Source organism: Meleagris gallopavo, chromosome Z (assembly GCF_000146605.3).
Source record: "Meleagris gallopavo isolate NT-WF06-2002-E0010 breed Aviagen turkey brand Nicholas breeding stock chromosome Z, Turkey_5.1, whole genome shotgun sequence".
NCBI classification, from domain to species: Eukaryota; Metazoa; Chordata; class Aves; order Galliformes; family Phasianidae; genus Meleagris; species Meleagris gallopavo.
The window spans coordinates 10,768,395-10,791,758 of NC_015041.2; the positions used below are offsets into that span (position 1 = coordinate 10,768,395).

Below are 23,364 nucleotides of genomic sequence, written 5' to 3' on the forward strand. Positions count from 1 at the left end.
TGTTCTTTTTAACTCTGAAGGCCAGACCTTGACAGCAATTGGACAGTAATAAGAGAGCAGATCCAGATGGAATCTATGGTGCTCAAGGGACTTCTCCCAAATACCAAGTATCAGTTTGCAGTACGAGCAGCAAACTCCTACGGATCCAGCCCTGCCAGCATGCCAAGTGATGTGGTCCGAACGTTCAGTGAGTAGAGCCACTATTTTGTCTTTAGTACTGTATTCTGGGGGCAATCTGTGGTGGGCAGCTGGAGGAAGAGTCTCTCTCCAAGCCAGGGTTCGCAGGCACCCTTGTTCAACACTTCTCATTCCTGTTCATGGTTCTTGCAGCATCCTGTGAAGACTGAGCTTCGATTGAAGGTTAAAGCTCCAGCTAGAAGCACTTTCACACTGTTTCTGTGTTCCAGAGATCACTGTCAGATATTTTTGGACTGCTGCTTAGTGACTTTTGTGCCAGCTTCATGCAGAACTGATAAGTGAATCTCAGGGGCAGAAATGAGAGAGACAAGTCTGTTTCATCTTTTTTTTTTTTTTTTTTTTGGTTTGTTCTAAGAACTGTGTATGTTATATGTGTAATTTAAAAAATCAAAGCAAATCTTTACTGTTTCCTGAATAGAAAGACTCTTCAAGTACTAATCACAACCATAAAAATAATGATATATACAGATAAGCATCCTATTTTTATCAGAAGCTATGTGTGAAAATACTAGGTAGAAATGCACACAAAAGTTACAGTTATTTGTGCATCAGTGCAGGCCATGCATGTTGAAATAAAGGATAGATCCTGTGTGGTCCATCTCCTGATGGCCTTCTTCAGAGTATAGTCCTCTGCCAGTGCCCTTGTCTCTGTGGGCTGACTCAGTGGTGCTGTTGCTCCTCACCTTTCACAGCACCAGTGCAGTGTGTGAGCATATCGAATGAGCAATCCCAGCCTCGTGTGACAAAGCAGACTCCATACAGGAGGCAGAGCTGATGATGGTGGAGAACGTGACCTAACAAGACTATACCCTCAATGTGCCAAAATTCTTCTTGCATTTAGGTGGTTTTAAGTACTTTAAAACCCAGTTCACAGGGTATTCACAGGGGATAGAACACCATGAAAAAAAATAAATTCCTGCAGGCAATTTTAGTAGATTATTGAACTATGAAATTGAGCTACAAGACTGATCTTTGTCTTCCCTCACATACACACTCAGCAGCAATCATCTTTAATTAACAGGTAAAATACTAGCAGCTGATATTCAAGTAGGATGTTGAGCTCTGTAAGCACAATTAGCATGTTGTAGAAACCATGTCTTCAATGATCAATCTAACCGAATGAGGATTTATTTTTTTTATTGCTTCCTTATCTTGAAAGGTCTTGTCTTCTCTGATCCCCTAAGGCTATTTTCATCCTTTTTTTTGCCCCTGCTATACTTTAAATCTCTTGAACAATTTGCAGGATGTTTGTTGTGGCAGCTGAACTCTTAACTTCTGAAGAAAACATTCATAAAAATCATGAAGGTATAATGTGCTTCTTGGCCTTGGATCCTCAAGGTTCAGCTTCTTGTGCCTCAGCCACACTTCCATGCTCCTCAGTGTCCTATTTATTTCTGATGTGTGTGTGCATTCTGTAGTTAGTGGACAATGCAAATCTGGTTACTTCGCCCGTCTGGTGTTAGTTTTCAGGACTGCCTTTACAGATAGCTTCCAGACACACCTGAAAGACGATGCTCTTTTTTTCTGGGTAACAGTCTTTCCAACAAGCAGCTTTTTCAGAGTGAATGGTGGTGTACAAAGGTGACAAAGAATACGTGCCTTTAGAAATAAATTCTGTGGCTTTCAGGAAGCAGGAGTGTGACTGTGAATAAAACCCTCATTTAGCTTTAGTAATGATGTCTGTGTCAAACTGGCATGATGCTAACCAGATACATGAGAACCTTACATATTACTAGGAAAGCTAAGCTTCTGCACTGAAAATTCCTACTTTACATTATGTATCTTCAACTACTAAATTACATTCCTCCTTCCAGTAGCCAGAAGGACAATAGTTAACTTTTGCCTACCTCATAATTCAGTTCAGTTGTTTCGGTATAGGCATTCAGTGTATCTGAGATCCTCTGGATTACACCAGCTTGTTTTTTACTGTCTTTGCAGGGCAGGTGCCTCCCATACCTCTCCCAGACACATGCAGTCCTCTGGGGATGCCTCTAAGACCATAATGCATCTCAGATGGCACCAGATGCCTTAATCTCTCAAAGTGCAAGCAGACAGCTCTTAGTCACTTATTGTTGCTGGAAGGGTGTCAGACAGACAGCATGTCTGAAACAGGAGCATCTCTGCTTTTCAGACTACACATCTCAGAAATTATTACCTTTATTATAATTTTCTTCCACATAAGCAGTGAAGCATGCCCCAGGTATGTGGCACTATTTTCTCACAACCTGGGTATTATTACTCAGAAAGATGTGAATTATCTTAGCTGGCAGAAGTCCATACAGTGTTTGAGTGCTTTGTTCATGTAAGTGTTGGTGCTCAGATCCTTAGTGTGTATAAATTTTAAAAATGTGGAGCTTTATGCTTGCATAACCTGGATTTTTATGCTTGTTTTAAAATAATAACATTCTGATACTTACTTTAAGTGAAAGGTGAATTCCCAGCATTATTGCAAACTGTAGCTCTCATAGTCCATGTTGCATTGCTTAGTGACTATTATAGTTCTTCCAAATGGGCTGAGACAGCAAGTCCCGCAGATGCAGAGTCCACACTACCTGGGCATTTTTTCTGCTGGGGCTTATTCTCATTCTCACACGTAGTTCTCTTATTTTTGCTAGAAAAGGGGCTGGGTTTGCAGTACTCCTCACTCAGTTCAGCGTAAGAAATGGTTGGCTTTGTTTGCTAAAATGCTCCTCTGAAGGAATGCTGACTGTATCATCTAGAGTGACAGACCTCCCAAGGTCCTTGCAAGTACAGCACGTGGCGTTGATTATCAGCTGTTGCCCATTTACCTAGTAAAAAATCACGTTTGTTTTTTTATATTACATCGATTCATTTCCAAGGAGGAAAGAGAGAACAAGTTTCCCAAAGGTTCTCATGTATTTATAATTTGCTTTGGTTTTTTTTTTTTTTATTTAATAGAAGGAAATGATGTAATAAATCAGTTTTTTTTTTTTTTGCCTCTCTAAATTGCAGACACAGGTTGCAGGCGTTTCACTTATATGATTGTTGGGATTTTTGGTCTGTCAAATCTTTCAAAATGTCATGGACAATTTGCTTGAAAACAAAAGTTTTCACGTATCAAGTTTAGTAACAACAAAAGCAATGAACTGTCCCAAAGAATCAAACAAACAAAGTGTCCTCACCTGCATCACTTAAATACCCTTAATCTCCTGGGGAAACAGATGGTGTTTGCACTGTGCCTAGAAGGTCACCAACCTTGGGCTTTGCCAGACTGACAGAGGAAGTGCCTTATGTTAAAAATACCCTCCTGCTTGTCTCCATGGCAAACGTGACAGAAGTGGCTGCTTAATCCGGGTACATCCTTTCCACTGGGCCTGGCCATCAGCACCCAGCTTCTCACAAATGGGGGCATCTGTATGTTCTGACTTGCGCTGAAAAAGGCATTGGCACAAGTGTTTATTTTGCACAGAGAGTAAATGTGCCTGCAGAGGCTTGGGGGCAGGAAAGGAGCAATCTCTCGGATCCAGACATTGATGGAAGCGATGGTGATGTGTCTAGGAGATAGTGAATGGAGAATGTTTTCTGTAGAACTGCTTCCCACAGGTCTCCAAAGTCTTTACAAAGGCCACATTTGTATTTATTGTCCCTGTTATACAAACAGCAACAAAAAGCAGCAGACCCACCAAACAATACTCCGTGCTTCACTCTGAGTCACTGGCAGGAATAAAACTCAGATAAAAATGCCCTGATGTATTCTGGACTGAGACCTGTGAGATCGTCTGTGTGAAGATCAGTCTGTTACATTTCCATGCAGCCTGCCCTCTTTGGCCAACCTCCTCCCTCTTCTGATTGGTGTACTCATTACCTAATAGGCAAAACAGAAGTTCATGTGGCTTTCTGTTTGTTTTTAAAAATATATCTTTGATATAACTTAATCCTGATTACTTGGAAAGAGGCTGTCTTAAGTTCAAGACCCCCACATATTTTCTAATTAATTATAAAACAGGATTATAAGACCTGGTAGAGAGTCTTAAGCAGGCTTCATCTTATACACTGACACACTGATGTAAGGTAATAGAGTGCATATCTGAAGTTGTTTCTTTTTGGCATTTGCAGTGGATCGCTTTGCTTTACTATCCCTGGTTTGCCACCCATTATGAGGTGAGCTCTCCGCCAAATCTACGCACTGCTCTTAAAATATGGGCTAACACAGGGGATTCTCTACAGCAAGTCCTGTTGGATTCTCTGCTTTCTGTTTGCTTTGTAGTTTTGTTGAATCATGTCGTGTGTGTCATGTCACATCCACCTAACACCGAATGTAAGGCAGAGCAAAGCGACCAAGAAGCCAGTGGATATTTGATAGTGTCTGATCATTTAGGTGAAAATTCATCACCTGTATGCATTCAGACATAGTTAGAAGCAAATTTCTTTGTCTTCCCTGTATTGCCAAAACTACTCACACGCTGGCAGGTAAAGTAGTGTAGTATGTGTCATCTGAAGCTTAGATGGATCTGTAAGAGTGGGAAAGAGAATTTTAGGCCATGTCAGAGAACTGTGGGCATCAGGGCACCTTCTGAACTTTCACTTTTCCTGGTGATGCCAAACTTATGTTTTGAAGGACTTTGAAGAAGGGCCTCAAAGCAATCCTTTCTGTCAGCCACAATAAGCCATACCTTCTTTGCTCTCTCCAGGATGTAAATGTTGTACCAGTTCAAATAGCTTAAAAGGAATCATTGTCTGGTTTAAAATAGTGTGTACATGTTGTATTCCACATTCCTCTGTTGGAAAAGCATGGAACATCTAGTTTTGCCAGATGAAAGAGGCACACCTTCTGATTGGAGAACCGTGTTTAAGTTACCAAGTCTCATCGTGCTCTGATGGCTATTGATGTCATTTAGTGATAACTCCATTCAAGAGAGTTACACCTGTGTGAAACAGGGTGGTATTAAAATCTCGTATTATGCATGTGAGCAAGTCTATGTATTGGAATGCAAAGCTAGGACCAAATGTTTTCCAACAAATGAATGTAAAGATACATAATTCTCTGTATCACTTCATCTCTACCATCCTTACTGAAATCCTTATTGAGTTCATTAAGCCAACAGAAAGCTTGCTTGGGAAGAGAGAAAATGTGGCAGAATTTAGACTATAGCAGGCATTTATTTAAAGTTTATACCCTCTAAATTATAAAACTGAGTTTGTGTATTGCAGTCTGAATACAGATTAGATTTTTTGTGACACATGATTGATTAGTAATGTGTGATTTTTCCATTTTATTCCCCAAATAAGTTTTATGACTTCTGTTACTCTTAGATAATTTATGGTTTCATCTGTTAGAAGAACTAAATTTGTTCTGAAATACTAACACTATGTACAGTGTAATTCTAACAGCAAGAAGTAATATTACTGACCTGACTTGAAAGGAGGAGCACTCCAGCGAGCTGCAACTTGGTGCATCTGCTGACAGCTGAGTTACTACTGGACTCTGCTTCGTTAGTACAATTTCCAGTAAACCACAAGTCATTTCTATAAGATTTCTGTTTGGGCACACTGAAATTCTTGTGTAGAAATACGTGTCATAGAAAATTGCTTTTGCCAAAGAATAAGATTCTGATTCAGTAATGGATGGATGGAAGAGGAGTAGCCTTCCTTCCTTCCTGGAGTAAAATTATTTGGAGGTGACAATTAATCTTAGTAACTATTCAGATGAATATTGGGAATATGAATTTGTGGCCACATTTTGCTAATCCCTTTTTTTTTTCCACAATGAATGCAGGACTGGGACCAGTTTGTAAATGTGCAGCCTGTTTCTCCAGTTGTTATCCTTTGCCTGTGGAGTTCCTGTCACTAGCAAAAATAATCTGTATTTTGTACAATTTGCCTCATCTCATCACCAGCCACAAAGCTATCAGTTCTCTGCTTACATGCTTTAGTAGAACTCAATGCTGAATAATTCAACTTACAGTTAAGTTATAGTTAAATTGTATTATTTACATATGATTAGGTATAAAAGTTTGAGTGGAGAGCTTACACATATTTTATTCTGGTCTGTTTTGGTTGGAAATGTGTGTGCCACATTACCTCTACTCATTTGCTTCTGCTTTTTCTGTGTGTCAGTGTGCCATGTGAACTCCATTGATAAGCAGCTCCCCAGGAGCATACAGTGGGGTGGCCAGCAAGCCAGCCAGGGCATGTGCTTTTATCTGGTGCACGCATGCTCGATTTCACAGCTGTCCATTAAGCCTGCTGGGCCGTGTTATTTTTCACCTTAGCATCAGGTTGTTCAGAGGTAGCAGTGAAGCTCTCACTGCCATTAAGTGGCTTTCTGGCATCTCTGGACTGCCAGTTCTCCTTCCTGCAGACTGCTGGCCCCACAGGACTTTGTGTCTTTGTCTGTTGTGGTGAGAAGGACCTGCTAACCTGCGGGAAAGTACAATAAAGTTGAGGCTGCCACAATAAACAAGCACACGTGGTAGCCCTTTCAGAGGCTCTGCAAAGCCAGGATTACCTGTGCTGTTCTTAAGTGACTGGAGCATATTTGTGGGAAGCTGATGTATGATATCCATTGTTTCACTTCTTACCGTATGTTTTATATTCTTAACCTTATATTCCTAACCCTGAGCTCTTCTGGATATTTGGTTGACAGTGGGGTGAACAATGATGGAGTATTTATGAAAAGGACGGGTTTGATCTAAACCAGTATGGCTGTTAAAATGTGGTCCATGCTGAAAAATGGTTAGAGCCGTTCAACTAGAGGAATGATAGATAGAAGTCTGTTTACAGTGGGAGTATGGAGCTTTTCCTGCTTTGTTAAGGAAACCCAGACCATAAAGGTCTTAGCTTGTTTTGTTTTAAATTGGATGTGTATCATTGTGCAGCCTGTCCCATCTTCAGGCTGACACATGCGTTGCCTGTACAGAACAAACATCTGTGATCTGCTTCTTATTTCACTGTTCTAAGTCAGGGAAGATAAGATCTGAGCTGGTTTATGTAAAGAGAAAAAAGCATATGAACTGAGTGCACCAGTTGTGTTTTTTCAGGTTCTGAAGAGTTAGGAAGCGGAAGTTATGGACATCATTATATCACAGAAACAGTCACTGGTGATGATGATGGATTTGATGTGGATGACTCAGACTATGACATTTACATAGAAGAGGTAAGTATCAAGATTCCACTTCGAGATTTCTGTTTTCTTTTAAGTCTTAACGTTTTGAAGTGTCTGATCTTATCAGATAGATATTATATGCTCAGATAAAACAATTTCTTCTTTTTCTTCAGTGAGAATGAATTTGTTACTTCAGATCTGTGTCTTGGAAAGCGTTCATGTCATGCCAGTGTCCAAATTAAGTTTTACTAATTTGTGCTTACTTCTTTCCCTTTAGCTCAGACCACTTCCTGCTATCAAAGGAGGCAACAGAAAATTTCTGGTTGAAACTAAGGTCACACCAGGGTCTAGCTCGAGGCTGCTGTCACGGGCCCTTACAACTACTTCTGAGCCCACCACTTCCACTCCCACCACCACACGACCTACCACCACGGCCAGGGTGACAACAGCCAGGGCCACAAGGAGGGGCAGCATGTCCTCTGCCCCACGCCTCTTTGACCTTTCCTGTGATGAGACCATCTGTTCTGCAGACAGCTTTTGTGTCAATGACTATGACCAAGGAGGTTCACGTTGCCACTGCAACTTGGGGAAAGGAGGGGAAATGTGCACAGAAGGTATGTTTCTATGTGCAGAGCTCCTTGTCCACCACTGTGTAGGGCTGTGCTTTCTCAATGGCTTCCCAACAAGTGTCCCCACAGGGCTGGCCAACCAAATGCCTCAGGCTTCTGTGCAGTGGCACATGCAGCAGGGCCTGGCTGTGGCACAGGTTTTTAGACCACACAGAGGTTGATTTCTAGTTTTGTTTGTCTGAGGCAAGGAGCAGCTGTGTGGTAAAACAACAAAAGTACATTTTTTGAATTATCAGATTGGGATTAATGGATCCCTAAAGACAGCAGAAACTTCCATGTTTCTGTTCAGACATCAGAGACATCAGTCCCTTTGCTTTTTCTCTTTCCTTAACTATGTTTGAAGAAATTAGTCTTTAATAAAGCTGGGAAAGACAAATGCAGACTACAGCTGTGTGGGGCATGTTAATCCTACTGCCTGTATTTGGGAGTGAGAGGCACCCAGGCCTGGCAGTGTCCAGCCATGGTATCTCCAGCTTTCATTTGGGGCATTCATACCCCTTTGACTCTTGCTGAGGCCAAATCTCTCCTTTCTGCCAGTCCTGACAGGAGCTGATCATGCAGTGAGTTACTTCTGTTTTTTTTCCCCTCTGGAATTATTTGTCTGTTGCTTTGATGATCAAGGGTCCAGACAAATGCCAGAAACTTGCAAAGTGAGAGGTGAGGCTATGCACAGGAAGGAGGGAAGAGGCACATACCTGTGTGGTATTCCTGAGTCTCCCCAGACACAAAGCTGGCTGGGTTGACCCTCAGTGAGGAAGGTCTGCTTCTCTGCTATACAGCATCCCAAGCATCGCTTCCCAGTCAAGTGTCAAAGTCTTGACAGCAGATGCTTGAAATTGCAACAGACAGTTGCAATCAGGGGTAACTAACAAAAAAAAATAAACAAGGAGACTGACAGAGAGATGCTGTCCCTTCTGATGGGACAGTGTCACGACATATGTCTTATTGCCCTTATCTATGTGAGAGGTGTTGAAGATCTGTCTTGGTACTGATAATAGTGTTGTACCACGTGCTAAGAAGGAACACCAGGGACATGTATTTTTTTCTGCAGACCAGTTTTGAATATTCCTGATGCACTGCAACAGCAACATCAGTGCATCAGCAACATTTGCGCTGGGGTATTTTAATTTCTCCTCCCAGTGCTAGAGTAGACAGCTCTTTCTGAAACCAGTCCACTGTGACAGCCACAGGGAACAGCTGCAGATTTGATTTTTGGCCTTGATCTAGTTTGAAAAGTCAAGGATGTATTTGAACTGTATACAGCTTGTAGTGTTAGTCCGTTAATGTGATTCCAAAACCACCGTTTTTCACAAGGGAGTTTTCTGTTCCTTTATACTGGTAAGCAGTAGCATCATCTATCAATATTGCTTTGTACTGAGTTTCTCCAAAGCAGACAGTATTGTTAAATAGTGTATTAGTCTGAATGAAAACAGACTTTTCTTTACAGTCAGCAGCTGAGTGACTCTTTGGTCCAGTCAGTGCTGTTTGTGATGAGGGCATGAGATAATTCTGACTGCTATGGTTGATTCAGGATTATAGCACCAGTTCTGTCCACCTCAGACTCAGATGTATTTTATTTGTTTGCTTTAATAACAAAGAAGCTGTGAGAGCTGTATCTAGCTCCAAGTACCCAAGAAAAATCCACTCAGTATTCAAACAGCAAAATGGAATAAGACTCTTCATCCTTCCTACCTTATTAGACTTACATCTGTGGCAAAAATTCAGGCCTGAAACTACATCTGTCCTCAGTGTTTCTTGGGAAAATGAGCTGCAAATGTGACAGTAAGACATGCCCCTCTTGTTTTCTGTGCTAAAGCTGGGATGGTGGTCTGACATAAGATAGTAAAGGACCAGGGCTTATGACACCATCCGATGAACAATATGGAGGCTTACTACTGCACCGACGGAATGGAAGATGCAGGAACTTTCCTCTCCCCGTCCCTCCCTGAGCATTCTGCCCAGGGCTGATGGGAGGAAGGCATGTGGGGCTCCTACCAGTCACCCAAGACTTGTCCAGATGCTGGATATGACAGCTATGGAGTGACAATGAGTAACACATCATGGATCCTGGCTCAGTGTACATTTCCCAGTTAGGTTTTTGTAAAACAGAAAATTCCTTTGTCATCTCTGTATTAGCTGGTTTCTTAATTGGAGATAAGTAAATAGATGGATCCTGTCTCTAGAAACAGAGAGAAAATCTCTTCAGAAAGTTCCACTTTCAGTCAGTCAGTGATTTAAGCTGTTGAGCAGTATTTGGCCTAAAGTACCTTGCTCTTTTCCAAGTTCACCAGCTTCTTGAGAGTAGAGGAATTGTGAGAGATGGGGAAGGATGAGACAGTAGGTTAACTGGTTGTTCACTGCTGCTGACTAATGGCTGTCTCTGGAGAAGCTCTACCTTGCATTTTCACTAATGTTACCTACTGCTAAATATGTGTATAATTTTTTAATTTTGTAGAAAATTGCTAAATCACGTGCTTCTGTCATTACTTTTCAGATATTACTATTCAGTATCCTCAGTTCTATGGCTACTCATATATTACCTTTGAACCACTGAAAAATTCCTATCAGACATTTCAAATTACCCTTGAATTCAGGGTAAGTTTAAGCAATTCTATGTTATTTTAGGTGCTTTGGATTTTTCACTTATTCTGATATTGATAGATTCATAGCATCAGAGAATGGTTTAGATTAGCGGGGACCTTAAGGATCATTGAGCTCCAATCCTGCACTGTCATATTGTGGATAGCAGGATACTAACTTTGTTTCAGTACAGTTTTTAATGCAACTGTGTTGAACTTATATATAAGCTTCATCCCTAAAGATCTGTCTTTATGTTCAAGGGATGCAAACTACTTGGGTAATCTAGATGCAGTGTTTGTGTCCATTATTATCCAAATTAGGACAGAGCTGACAGGTCTGCCTGAAGAGAAGGCAGCATTTGTAGATGAGCTCTCATTTACATCCTGTGCAAGGCAGTCTGGCTACCATCTCAGCCCAGATACAAGCCTGTTGTGGAGCGTTAGTGACCTGTTGCCTCATGTGGTGATCTAACACTCTTCTGGCAATTTGTCAACTCAAACTGTAGGATGGCTGTGAAAAGCCACTGCATCTGCTGCTATGCACATATGGATAAATCTTGCCTGCCCAGGTTATTTGGCTTGAAAAGCGTCAGATTCTCTGAAGGTGTGAAGTAGGGTGTGTATATTCATGTGTGGCAAGTCTCATATCTCTACACTTAACAGGCTTGCTAAGATGTCCTTGCTAGAGTCTGTACTCAGATGTCTCATATGGGACATGTCTGACAGCTTCTAATCCTTTCTAGCTGTTGCTAGATCTGATAGTGTCATTCTGTTTATGGAGGAGATATTCTTAAATCATTTAAGCATTAAGACAATGTGTCCTAGGCTCTTCTTAGTCAGGATTCATAATGGATTGACCATGTTTTTACAATTTAACTCCTTTTCTGGAGAAAATTCCGCCGGTAGTACTTACATTTATCTGTCATTTTGAGGCTTAGTCATTGATTTTTCATGTTGATACTGTCATTGTAGGCTGAATCAGAAGATGGTTTGCTACTCTACTGTGGGGAAAATGAACATGGCCGTGGTGATTTTATGTCACTGGCAATCATCCGACGGAGTGTCCAGTTCAGGTAAAAGATTGATTTCCAGTAGGCTCATCTTTACTCTCAATCTGATGTAAAGAGAAGAGGACACTGCTACCTCCTGGGACACTTTAGGTGATAAATTACTGTCCTGACTTTCTGTCCTATGCAGTGCACAAAATGGATAGTATTGCTTCAATGTGCAGTTCCTACATATTTTCTTATATAATCCTTATTCAGTGTGTGAATGTGTGCCCTGTTGAACTAATTGTACTCAGACCTTGGTGTAGAAGTACAATGACCAGTTTTCTTAGGGGCAGCGCATACTCAGTGTTTTTGCGTCACAGCAAAAGGAGTTGCAGATCATATAACACAGTAAAGGATATTAGGCCAGCAAGGGTTCTGGAGCTTTCATCCCATATTCCTTGTTTGGATGGAAGATGCAGTTTTTTTATATGATGAGGGAGAGTGTTTCTTGCATTGCCATTGATATGAAGTGTGAGAAGGAGTCTCTCAAGGGTCTCCTCATTTAGAAGACTGACTCCTTAGAAAGTGGGGAAAACCAAAGTGGGTCTTGTTAAAGCTCTGTTTCTGTTCACCTTCTGCACTGAACAGCAATCAGAGAAAATGGCATGTGTTGTGCGTGGTCAGCTCCACAGAGACTCTGCTGGAGGTCTCCTTGTCAGTCTGCGCTGGAAGTCTTGAGTTTCATACGGAGCCCCAGAGTTATTAATACAGGGCTTCTTTTTGCCAGGCCGCTGGCAAAATTCCCAAGATAAATTACTGTGATACCAGGAACTCGGGTTGTAATACCGTGCATCTTGAAAGAACTTCAGCTGTGAAAAAGCTTTGCGATGCACTTGATATAGCTGGAAACTTCAAAACTTTCTCCATGAGGGATAATACAACTTGAAACCTGGAACAGATCAAACTTAGACCTCCTGTCTAATTTTCCTGTTGCCTGTTAATATCATCTGAGAAACAGAGATGTTACCAGAAGAGAAGGAAATATTCAGAAGTGTAAAAATGTTCGGTATTTGCTTCTTGAGGAATTGTCACCCTGCCCTCTCTGTCCACAACTACTAGGTATAACTGTGGCACTGGAGTTGCAGTCATAACAAGTGAAAACAAAATCAAACTGGGGAACTGGCACAGCATCACACTCTTCAGAGATGGGCTGAATGGCTGGCTCAGGATGGATAATGATGCTCCAGTCACGGGAAAATCTCAGGTAAGTAATCTTGCAGCTCGATCTAGGGCTCTCTCAATACTGTGATGGCTTTTTTTCTTGCCAGTAGAAATCTGATCAGATTTGAAAGCTCCACTTTCCATCATCAGTGTTGGAGCATTTCGTGTGAATCAGGATCAATGCGCAAATTACCTTTTTACATGAATAGATAGAATTCATGTAGATAGATATCCCAATGCTGAATCCCATCCAGGTTATCTTCCATGCTCCCTCCTTGCCCTGCATCCTACTCCTGCACTTCTTTCATTTTTCATAACAATCTGCTGTGAGAAATTTGCCAAGTTTTACAGCTGCTGGCTCTGTTAGTTTCTTTTTCAAGTCTCTGCTTTTCCACTTTCTCAACCAGAACAGATTGCTCATATGTGTGTTTGTGTATAGTTATGTACAATATACATATGGCCACACAAGATTTGTATAGTAGAGTATAAATAAATGTATACTACTAAGCACTATAATGGAGATAGGCATTCTGTGCTGACTAACAAGAATACCAACAGTTTCATATGAGACCACCAGGATAAAATATAATGCAGAAAATTGTCTTGATTTTCTCATCTCTTATAAATCAGAAAAGAGAAATAAAATAAAGACACAGGGGAAAAAAAAAAAAAAAAGACAAATCGCAAATTGGTTTGGATGTCTTTCCTCTTCCTTTTGATAACAACTATTAGCTTGCCACCTAGCTTGCCATCCCTGGCACTAAAAAAGGAACTTCTAGTATATTATTGCTTTACACTTCCATGTGCAGGCTCTGAAAGAAAGAAAATCTCACGAACTAGAGTGATAGGAAGGATGAAGCTTGTCAGCATAAATGCTGTGTGCTTGGAGCCTAATGGCAAGAACTTCTGTTTCACATAGAGTGCTCATCAGCTGAAAATGACAGAGGAGAAGGATTTTAGTGTTGTCATGTATCACTATGTATTGCTGCAAGGCAATGTAAAAGGCAAATGTGATTCAGAGTGAGTCAGGAGATGTGTCCAATAGAGGGTTATGCTATTGCATAGAATTTTGGTGAGACGGCGTGTGGTTACCTGTACACAGAACAAGTTGGTGAGGAAGAGATGCAAAGAAGAGGATTGTGGTCCACAGAGTCTATTACCAGAAGAGTTTGATAGTGGACTGACACTTTTCTAACTGCATATACACCAGAAAAATAGTCAGTTGCTCCAGACGCAGCTCTCCACCAGAACTTGCAGCTCTGACAATGTTGTCGCTCCATTGATACTTCCTCAGCCCTTCCAAGTTAAAATTACCTGGACTGGTGTCAACAAATGGCAGTCATATCTGATCTGCTCTTTGGAGAGGTTCAAGAGTACCCATAAGAGGTGGAATGTGACAGACCTGTGCAGGAAAACATCAAGGGCTGTTGGAGCTGGCAATCAGTGGGGGAGAGCAGGAAGACTGTATGCCCACAGCCCTGCAAAATGCCAACCTATGAAACCCTGTGGATAGATGAACTCTCTGTAACCACAGGCTCCGCATGAATTATTTCACTGCTGAAATCCACATCCATTTGATGTGTTTCTGCAGTGTACTGTGCAGCATATGCTCACGAACTCAGTAACCTTGGCTAACTTAGCCTAGGAAAATGTAGCCCGTGGGAACAGGATTTATTATCATAAATACCATGGAGGCAGGGCAGGACTGAAAAGTCCAGAAAGTGTCTGGGCTAGTGATCAGCTCTCAGGACACACTAGACAAAATTTAGTCATGAATAAAAGCAGGAATTTTAAATGTTTTATTCTAGAGGTCACAGATGTTTTGAAACAGCTTTTGAGTAGGAGGCAAAAGAAATATTTTCATCAGTTAATGAAAAGAATTATGACTCAGTTGCCCACATTATGGAGGGGTATAAATTAATGACCAAAAAGGTACATTTAGGCCTTTTTTCATTCCTTCCTATGTGTTGCAGTAGTGCAAGGAAACTTGTATGTGTAGGTTTCCATAGGTAAGTTGAGATCAAGTAAAAGATCAGGCGTAAATTTAGTGCTAGTAAAGTGAGCAGAATCCCCTTGAAGTTGTAGTGGTATCAGATTATGTTTTGTCTTGGTTTTTGCTGTTATCTTATTTCATTTGATTGTTATTCAACTCTCAGCATTTGCTGAGTTCTGTCCAAATGGCAGCACCATATTGGTCTGTGTCCCCCAGGGCTGAGTTGAGAAGACAAGCAATGTTGGCAAAAGCAAAGGAAGAAATTGCAGCAAAAGACAGATATCCAGAAAGATCCATTAAAACACAGTGATTTTCAAACTTTATATTTTGCTTTAAGTAGCTCATGTTATCATAATGGATGTAGGTGCAAAAAGTAGCATATTTTAAATGTTATTCAATTATAGATGGAGCAGGGGAATAAGCAGTGAAAAGGACATCAATGAGCAGCCTGTTTATCCACTGGGGCAAATCTTCATTGATTACGTACAATAAGTACAGCTTAATTAGTTACCCTATATTGCGTCTGTTCTATATTATGTTGTGTTATGTTTTCCCTTTAGGGCCAGTATAGTAAAATTACCTTTCGGACTCCCTTCTACGTTGGCGGTGCCCCCAGCGTGTATTGGCTGGTCAGAGCTGCAGGCACCAACCGTGGATTTCAGGGCTGTGTTCAGTTTCTCAGCATTAATGGGAAAATGATTGATATGAGACCCTGGCCTTTAGGGAAAGCGCTCAGTGGTGCTGATGTAGGTAAGTGTAACAGTGTGCAGTCTTTAATCAGTGCTAAACCACTCACCAGTTTTTTTGTTTTTTTTTAGCCTGACAAAAAATTGAGCAGTCGTATAAGTTTGAGAGTGGGAAGTTCTGATTCCAGTTTTTAGCATGACATTTCTCTGTGCTATTATGCTGTAGCTGGGTCTGTTGTAGGAGGCTTTTACCAAACTGTCCATGTAAACATCAATCAAATATACTGCAAGCCCTTGTCCAACACAATGGTTAAACAAACTCCCACGAGCAAGCAGAAAACTCATTGTTTTTGATGTAGTTATTTCTACAGTTTTTTTGCCAGCATCTTCTAGGCTACCTTTCCATGCCACTGACTGACACAGTCATCAGCAGAAATCAATAGAATGCATGCTGTGTTTGTGCAAAGCACTATGGACACAACAAAATGTGTTTTGCCTATAGGCATAATTTCACTTCTCCAAAGCAACACAATAATCTTTCAGATCCAAGCAGTGCTTTGGCCATTAAAAGGACTTTTCCCATGAAAACCCATTATTGTTGAGGCAAATAGGCTTTCTTGTTGACCATCCATTGTTTTCAGTTTCAGGATCACACTATTAAAAATACATATATATCAATTCTCTCAATAGCTCTGGAGGGTGGTGTATAACATTTTCTCCCTTTCACAGAAGAAAAGATGGAGAAGTAGGGAAGTTAATTAACAAGTCGTGTCTTCTATATATATTTAGTAATCCCTACTTCATCTATGTAATGGACAATCAGAAAACAACAAAATCCTTGCTTTAATGGCATCCCAATCTAAACAATTTAAGTGGAAGGGTAACGCCCAGGTCAGAAAGCGAGTAATGAAAGCAGGAAATAGATTCCATATCATTGAATGCTCTCTGCCATGCTTCATCCACAAAGTCATCTTTCTTCTCTTCTATAGCTTTGCATTTGGCTTCTCAAGAAGGAAGTGATTAATGAGTAACTTCCCAACAATCGCCCTGTATTCTTTAGATAACATGACTGAACTTCTGTGCTACACAGGAGGAGAATAGTGCAGCCCAAGAAACAGATAGTGAAAGAATAAGGCTTTGGGAGCAGACAGTAATTTCATGATAGAGTGAGAATCTATGAAATTTATATAGATAGATGAAAGCCCTGCTGAAATTCTCCAAGTCCTGATCTCTATTGCCTCTTGTGATGCAGCTGGCTTCATTCCTATCTAGGGATGCTTCACATGCTACTGCATTAAGAATCAACATCACTGAAAATAAATGCTGGGATCTGCCATGTGTGACTCAAAACTGAATGATAGAGCCCTACTGTCCTTACATGGCTGCACACTCTTATTTGATACTACACCAGGAGAGATTTGCAAGCAATATATGATACATTAAGCTTAAAATAAATAAATTTCAAGTGAACTCTACTGAAGTTTAGGGTTAGCTTTTGCTAGCCTGTCTTTTGTTTCTTTTTCTTTAGTACAGCGTATAAATCATGAATGTTGTGATTTACGGACCACAGCACTAAGGGCAGGCAGGAGAGAGGCCACCCAGCCCCTGTGCAGGACAAGCCGCCAGTACATGATGCTGTGAGAGCAGCCTGGCAGTACATACCATGACTGCCCCAGCTCAAACTGGCTCTCAAACCAGAGAGCCTACAGCTTGTCTGACCACTGCTGCTGTCTTCCTTCTTTCCTGGTACTTAAAAGTTCCAATTCGGTCTTTTTGAAAATACTACCAGCATTGTTAGTACAGCAGATAACGACGAGCATTGCTTGAGTTTCCTAATTATGTCTCAGACCTGATGAATTTCTAGTTGTCCCATATCTTGGCTCAGTTTCCCATCCATAAAACAAGCTGGTACTGCTCATTTCTGTCTCTGCAAACAGTGATGAGTACATGAGAGTTCTCTCAGACCAGAGAGCTCTTGTAGCCATTGAGAACTTCATCATAGGCCTGGAGAGAACCTTCAGGAAAGGTGCAGGTCATCATTACAAAACATTCGCTGTTGTGTAATAACATTGAACATAGAATTTTTATATAAAATAATTTATTTAAACTCTGTAACAGTGACCTTTTAAATTACAGAATCACAGAATGGCCAGGGTTGGAAGGAACCTCAAGAATCATGAATCTTCAACTCCCTTGCCACATGCAGGGCCACCAGCCTCCACATTTAATACTAGACCAGGCTGCCCAGGGCCCCATCCAGTCTGGCCTTGAACACTACCAGGGTCGGGGCATCTACAACCTCTCTGGGCAGCCTGATCCAGCACCTCACCACTCTCTCTGTACAGAACTTCCCCCTGACATCCAACCTCAATCTCCCCTCCCTCAACTTCAAACCATTTCCCCTTGTCCTGCTGTTATCTATCCTTTCAAAGAGTTGATTCCCCTCCTGTTTGTAGGCTCCCTTTAGGTACTGAAAGGCTGCAATGAGGTCACCCCACAGCCTTCTTTTCTCCAGGCTGAACAAGCCCAGCTCCCTCAACCTGTCCTCATAGGGGAGGTGCTCAGTCCCCTGATCATCTTTGTGGCTCTTCTCTGGACCCTCTCCAACAGCTCTCTGTCTTTCTTGTACTAGGGGCTCCACACTTAGATGCAGTACTCCAGATGGGGCCTCACAAGAGCAGAGTAGAGGGGGACAATCAACTCCCTGTCCCTGCTGGCCACCCCTCTTCTGATGGAGCCCAGGATACCATTTGCTTTCCGAGCTGAATTCCATTGAAATACAGTTAGATGAAAAGCACTGGCAAGATTTCCATTTTCCTCCTGCCCCATTTCAGTGTGGTGATTGGAACAGAGCTCAGAAGGGAAAATGATGGCTAAATGAGCATCCCACAGCTGGGTGTAGGGCAGCCATTTCGAAAGGTCTCGTTTCACACAGAAGGAGAATTTGTTCCCATCCAGTGTGCTTATGTTGTGCCCCTTGGTTGAACCCTGAGGCCCTGTCTAATGAGGGCTGCACTCAGGCCTCAGTGCATTACAACATGGCCATTTAGGCCCACGTTGTCGGCATTGCCTGAACACACCTGTGTCATCTCAGGGGTGATATCCCAGCATGCCTTAAAGTCTGTGTGCTGTTCATAGTTTGACATAAATGCTTTACACCTTGACATGCTCATGCTCATCTACTACACATGTATTATATGGACTTTCTTAATGTACAAGATCAATTTGTTACTGCCATAGGGAAATACGTGTGCAGAAACTAAAATAAAGGAAAAAATAACATCAGCCCACACTTCATTAGATGTACACGTGATCACTGAATAACCCAGCTTCGCATGTAGCTCTTTTAGAGGGAAAAAAGCAAATTATTTATTCTGTAGCATAACTGCAGCAAAAAGAATCTATTTCAAGTGATGAGCTGATAGAGCAGAAACAGTTATTAAAAAACCCGAATGTTGATGATACAAATTCCTTTTAGGATAGACAAGAGGGCTGACAACCTCATTTTAGTTTATAAGATTAACTGATGATGATTAACATCTTCCAGGCTTACCAAGGCACAAACTTACAGTGAACAAAGAAGCACTTACAGTAATTGAAATAAAACAAATCACAGTGCTTCTAAACAATTTATACAGTTTTCAACTAACACTTAAGAGAAAACAAAGGTAGGAGTGAGGATGGAAAAAAAGTATTCTGGGGAATGATTGAAAGGCGTGACTGTCATGATTTGCTAATGAGGGCTTATTTCTGCTAATTTTAAGGTTTCTCCCTGGTCTGGTACAAAGCCAGTGCTGAAAGCAAGCTACTTTGGCTGAACTATATATAGTTTTACAAATGGGGGAAGAATCTGGGATGGAGAGCAAGTTGTATTGATTAGTTGCAATCACCAACAACTAAATAAATCTTCTTTGACGAACTTCTCTGATAAATCATTACTGTGGTGCTGTATTTAGGTGAGTGCAGCAGTGGAATCTGTGACGAGGCATCCTGCATCAACAGCGGTACCTGCACTGCAAGCAAAGCAGACTCGTACATTTGCCTTTGCCCTCTTGGATTTAAAGGTCACCACTGTGAAGAAGGTGAGAGGATACTGGGTTGCCTGCATTTCTTTTTGTTATTTAGTGTTCAGAGTGTTTTCCAAATAGTGACATCCAAGGATGTCTTATGTTATTAATTGATAGAAGACAAGTACTCACTATTATTTCATCTTATTAAAATCACACATTCATATCCTGCCCTACACTCAGTCTGGGGCTACATCCAATCTCTATTTAATCAGAGATTCTTAAACTTGGCCTCTGATTTAAATTAACTATTTAATTTAACTATAATTAAGCTTCTCAGTCTCACTTCTCAGCTCCACAGCTGCACAATCATCCTAAAGAAATCCACAGTTTTGTTTTAACCAGCGTCAGTTTTGTATTCTAAATATAAAGGACCAAATATCAGTTTTATGTTGAAATCGCAGAGATTAAAATAACTAGTTACCAAATTAATGCTTGGAATATAGTTTTTCATGATGCCACCCATTGCTTATTACTTTGAAAATCACTGCAGTAAATGTCTACAAAGATGTATTAATTACAGTAAGGCACAAAATTTTCTAGTACATAAAGCATCCTTGGGAGAAGGAGAGATAAAGGAGTTAAGTGATGCTGGCTATGATAAAAAATATTTCTAATTTTGATGATGAAATTCCTCAGTTGTTTCCTATTATGTTAGCTTTAAGCACAAAATAAAGAGCACTGATATTGGTTGGTAGTCACTCACTTATGTTTGAGCCTCAAGTGACCTACTTGTGTATTCTGGATTTCCAGCACTCACCCTGGCCATACCTCAGTTCAACGAATCCTTAAGATCGTTTGCTAGCACACCCTGGCCTTTGGAACCACAGAACTATCTTTCCTTCATGGAGTTTGAGATGACATTTCGTCCAGATTTAGAGACTGGTGTCCTTTTGTACAGCTACGATACAAACAGCAAGGACTTCCTCTCTATCAATATGGTGGCTGGTTACGTGGAGTTCAGATTTGATTGCGGCTCAGGAACGGCTGTCATCAGGTACAACCTCATTTCTTGTATTTCCCGTCCAACAATGCCACAGATCATTCCCAGGAGAGGAGTGAGTTGAAAAGAGGAACATTGTATAATGAAGTATGGGAGCCCATATGTTTGTACTGCCTGCTTCTTCTAAGAAGGCACAGAAGCACTACCTGTACTTAAGGGGACATCATCTTTCTTTGTTTCAAAGCCTTCTCACTGTTTCCACATCATGTCACTGTCTTACTGCAGATGTTATTTTTCTTTCTCTATGTTATTGCAGAAATTCATTCTTACCTCCATACATTGTGCCACTGGTAATTAGGAGGTTGATACATGTTTATACATATTTCTAGACACAGAATTGTACTGCAGCAGTCTTGTGATCGTCATCCTCCCTGGTCTCCTGTTGATTCCAGACAGTAAATACTGGGATGGAGCTGTCACAACAAGATACAACTGCAGGTCCCCTCTTTTGCATAGTCTTGTTTCTTGGGAGATCTAAGAGTAATACCCAATTTACCTAGCAATCTTAAAGATTATTGTCTGATTTACATGAGTCACTCAGGCTCCCAGACAAAGACTGTCTGCGAATGATTTGTCCCATCCTAAAATAAAAGCGTAAGACAGGAGTAATGAGATGCCTCAAAAAGGATTTTTCTTTGTGTGTAAATGAGTGCCCAGTCCTTGAATACTTGTTCCCAGTGTTTGTAGAAAAGGCAGAGAGCTGAACAGAGGCACTCAGTACATTGGCTGCAGTCCCAGAAGTTACCAGTTTGACCAGACTGACCTAATATATAGAAATAATCTATGTAAAGCTTATGAAAAACATACACAGTGCCTGCAGGTCTTGTATATCATGTCTTTCCTGTGGACACTAGGAATTATGACTGTACTGCACTTAAGAGAAATATGCTGATTTTCCACTGAATGAAGACTAATACATACAAATTCACTCAGTTTATGAACTGAAAGATGAAATATCATTAGGACTAATGCAAAATAATGCACAATATCAACGATTCACAGCTGTGGAGATGCAGTTAGTGTTGTCAGATAGAGGAGGATTCTAGAATTATCATAGATAGTCCTGTGCAACCAACAGCTAGCTGCTTGGAGACAAATACAAAAATGCAATTAGAATGCAAAGAGTTCTTAGGAATGAAATGAAGAACAATGCATCTGCAAAAATTCATTATGCACACTGTCCTGAAAACTTCCTGCAGCTGTAGTCACTTAATTTCAAAAGAAATCAGCAGAATTAAAAGAAGAGGAATAGTGTTGATATCCAGGGAAGGGAAAGTAACAATTTCCACAAGTGGAAGATCCTTTCAAAGAGACTGATGGAAGTATAATTAAGATTTTGAAGCTGTGAATGGAACATGGAGATGAACAAAAAATGATTATTTTTTTTGTTTTGTTATTTGTGCGGGAATTAGAATAATTCCAGTGAAAATGCAAAACAAATAGTAACAAGCATAGAAGACTTTTTTTCCCAGACAGCACATAAATAAGTTGTGGAAACTAATCGTCACTGCATGTTTCAGATGCCAAAACTATAAATAGGTTCAGAAAAAAAACTTAGACAAATCCAAAGAAAGATCCATTGAGGGAGATCAAACACAATTGTACGGATGCAGCCTTCAACTCAGGAAATTGCTAAATAACATGTTGCCAGAAGCTTGGAGGATACATCAAGGAAAGTATCATTCCAAATTTGCCCTGTTCTTTTATCTGGCCAAACTGTCAGAAATATCTTATGAAAGACCTTTCCTCGAACCCAAAGTGGATCTTACAATAGCCTTCAATTTCTTTCTGATTACATCTAATTCCTCCTACTGGTAACCACAGTACTTTAAAGTAGATATCATTTCCTGGCCCAGGAATACTGTAGTGCTGCAGAACATCTTGGATTAAAGTTCAGCCAAGATGTATGGGGCTTGCAAAATGTGCTGAGAGCCACAAGCTTGTGCCTAAGGTTGGAAACTGCTCCTTTCTATTGGAAAGCACAAGAGAGAGCAGCACGCTAATTAACACTGAGTTGAGTGAAGTAGGGATGAGTCTGGTGTGATTGATAGGTAATGGGGAAGATTTTTGAGGCTGTCAAGATGAGTGGAGAATTGCTCCACACCTTAGAGAAGCTGTTAAACAGTAACTTAAATACACTTGTTTTCAGTGCATGTTGTGTCAATTGCATGGTCAGGCACTCAGACGAGGAAAGGACAAGTTTAAGGTTGGCTGTGCGTGATGAGTTTAACAAGTTTATGTTTAAGGAGGCATAGTACTGGTGCACAGAGCAATCTTTTTCAGACTTTAGATTTGAATCAAAACCCATGGATCCTGGTTCCTCTTATATTCAACTGATTACCATCTCTGCATGGCATTAAATTCATTTCTGGTGCTGTAACAAGTTTACTGACTACACCAAGCTAAGTGGTGCAGCTGACACGGTAGAAGGAAGGGATGCCATTCAGAGGGACTTTGACAGGCTAGAAAGGTGGGCCCGGATGAACCTGATGAGATTCAACACGGCAAAGTGCAGAGTTTTGCACTTGGGCCGGAGGAATCCCAGGCATCCATATAGACTAGAAGGAGCAGTCCTTGAGAGCAGCCCTGCAGTGAAGGACCTGGGGGTCTTGATGGATGAAAAACTTAACATGAGCCAGCAGTGTGCTCTTGCAGCTCAGAAAGTAAATAGTATCCTGGGCTCCATCAGAAGAGGGGTGGCCAGCAGGGACAGGGAGGTGATTGTCCCCCTCTACTCTGCTCTTGTGAGGCCCCATCTGGAGTACTGCATCCAAGTGTGGAGCCCCTAGTACAAAAAAAGACAGGGAGTTGTTGGAGAGGGTCCAGAGGAGGGCCACAAAGATGATCAGGGGACTGAGTACCTCCCCTATGAGGACAGGTTGAGGGAGCTGGGCTTGTTCAGCCTGGAGAAAAGAAGGCTGTGGGGTGAC

The 23,364-nt window shown here is 41.1% G+C and overlaps 1 protein-coding gene across 1 annotated transcript in view; it reads left to right on the forward strand.

Moving 5' to 3' along the window:
• EGFLAM (EGF like, fibronectin type III and laminin G domains) overlaps positions 1-23,364 on the forward strand; it is an 80,847-nt gene that overhangs the window by 39,703 nt on the left and 17,780 nt on the right. Inside the window, exons 8-16 of the mRNA XM_019610170.1 lie at positions 21-187; positions 7,200-7,315; positions 7,542-7,878; positions 10,388-10,488; positions 11,445-11,545; positions 12,584-12,728; positions 15,239-15,428; positions 19,321-19,446; positions 20,185-20,428. Of these exons, the coding sequence (XP_019465715.1) occupies positions 21-187; positions 7,200-7,315; positions 7,542-7,878; positions 10,388-10,488; positions 11,445-11,545; positions 12,584-12,728; positions 15,239-15,428; positions 19,321-19,446; positions 20,185-20,428 (1,527 nt within the window). The remainder of the gene's footprint in view (positions 1-20; positions 188-7,199; positions 7,316-7,541; positions 7,879-10,387; positions 10,489-11,444; positions 11,546-12,583; positions 12,729-15,238; positions 15,429-19,320; positions 19,447-20,184; positions 20,429-23,364) is intronic.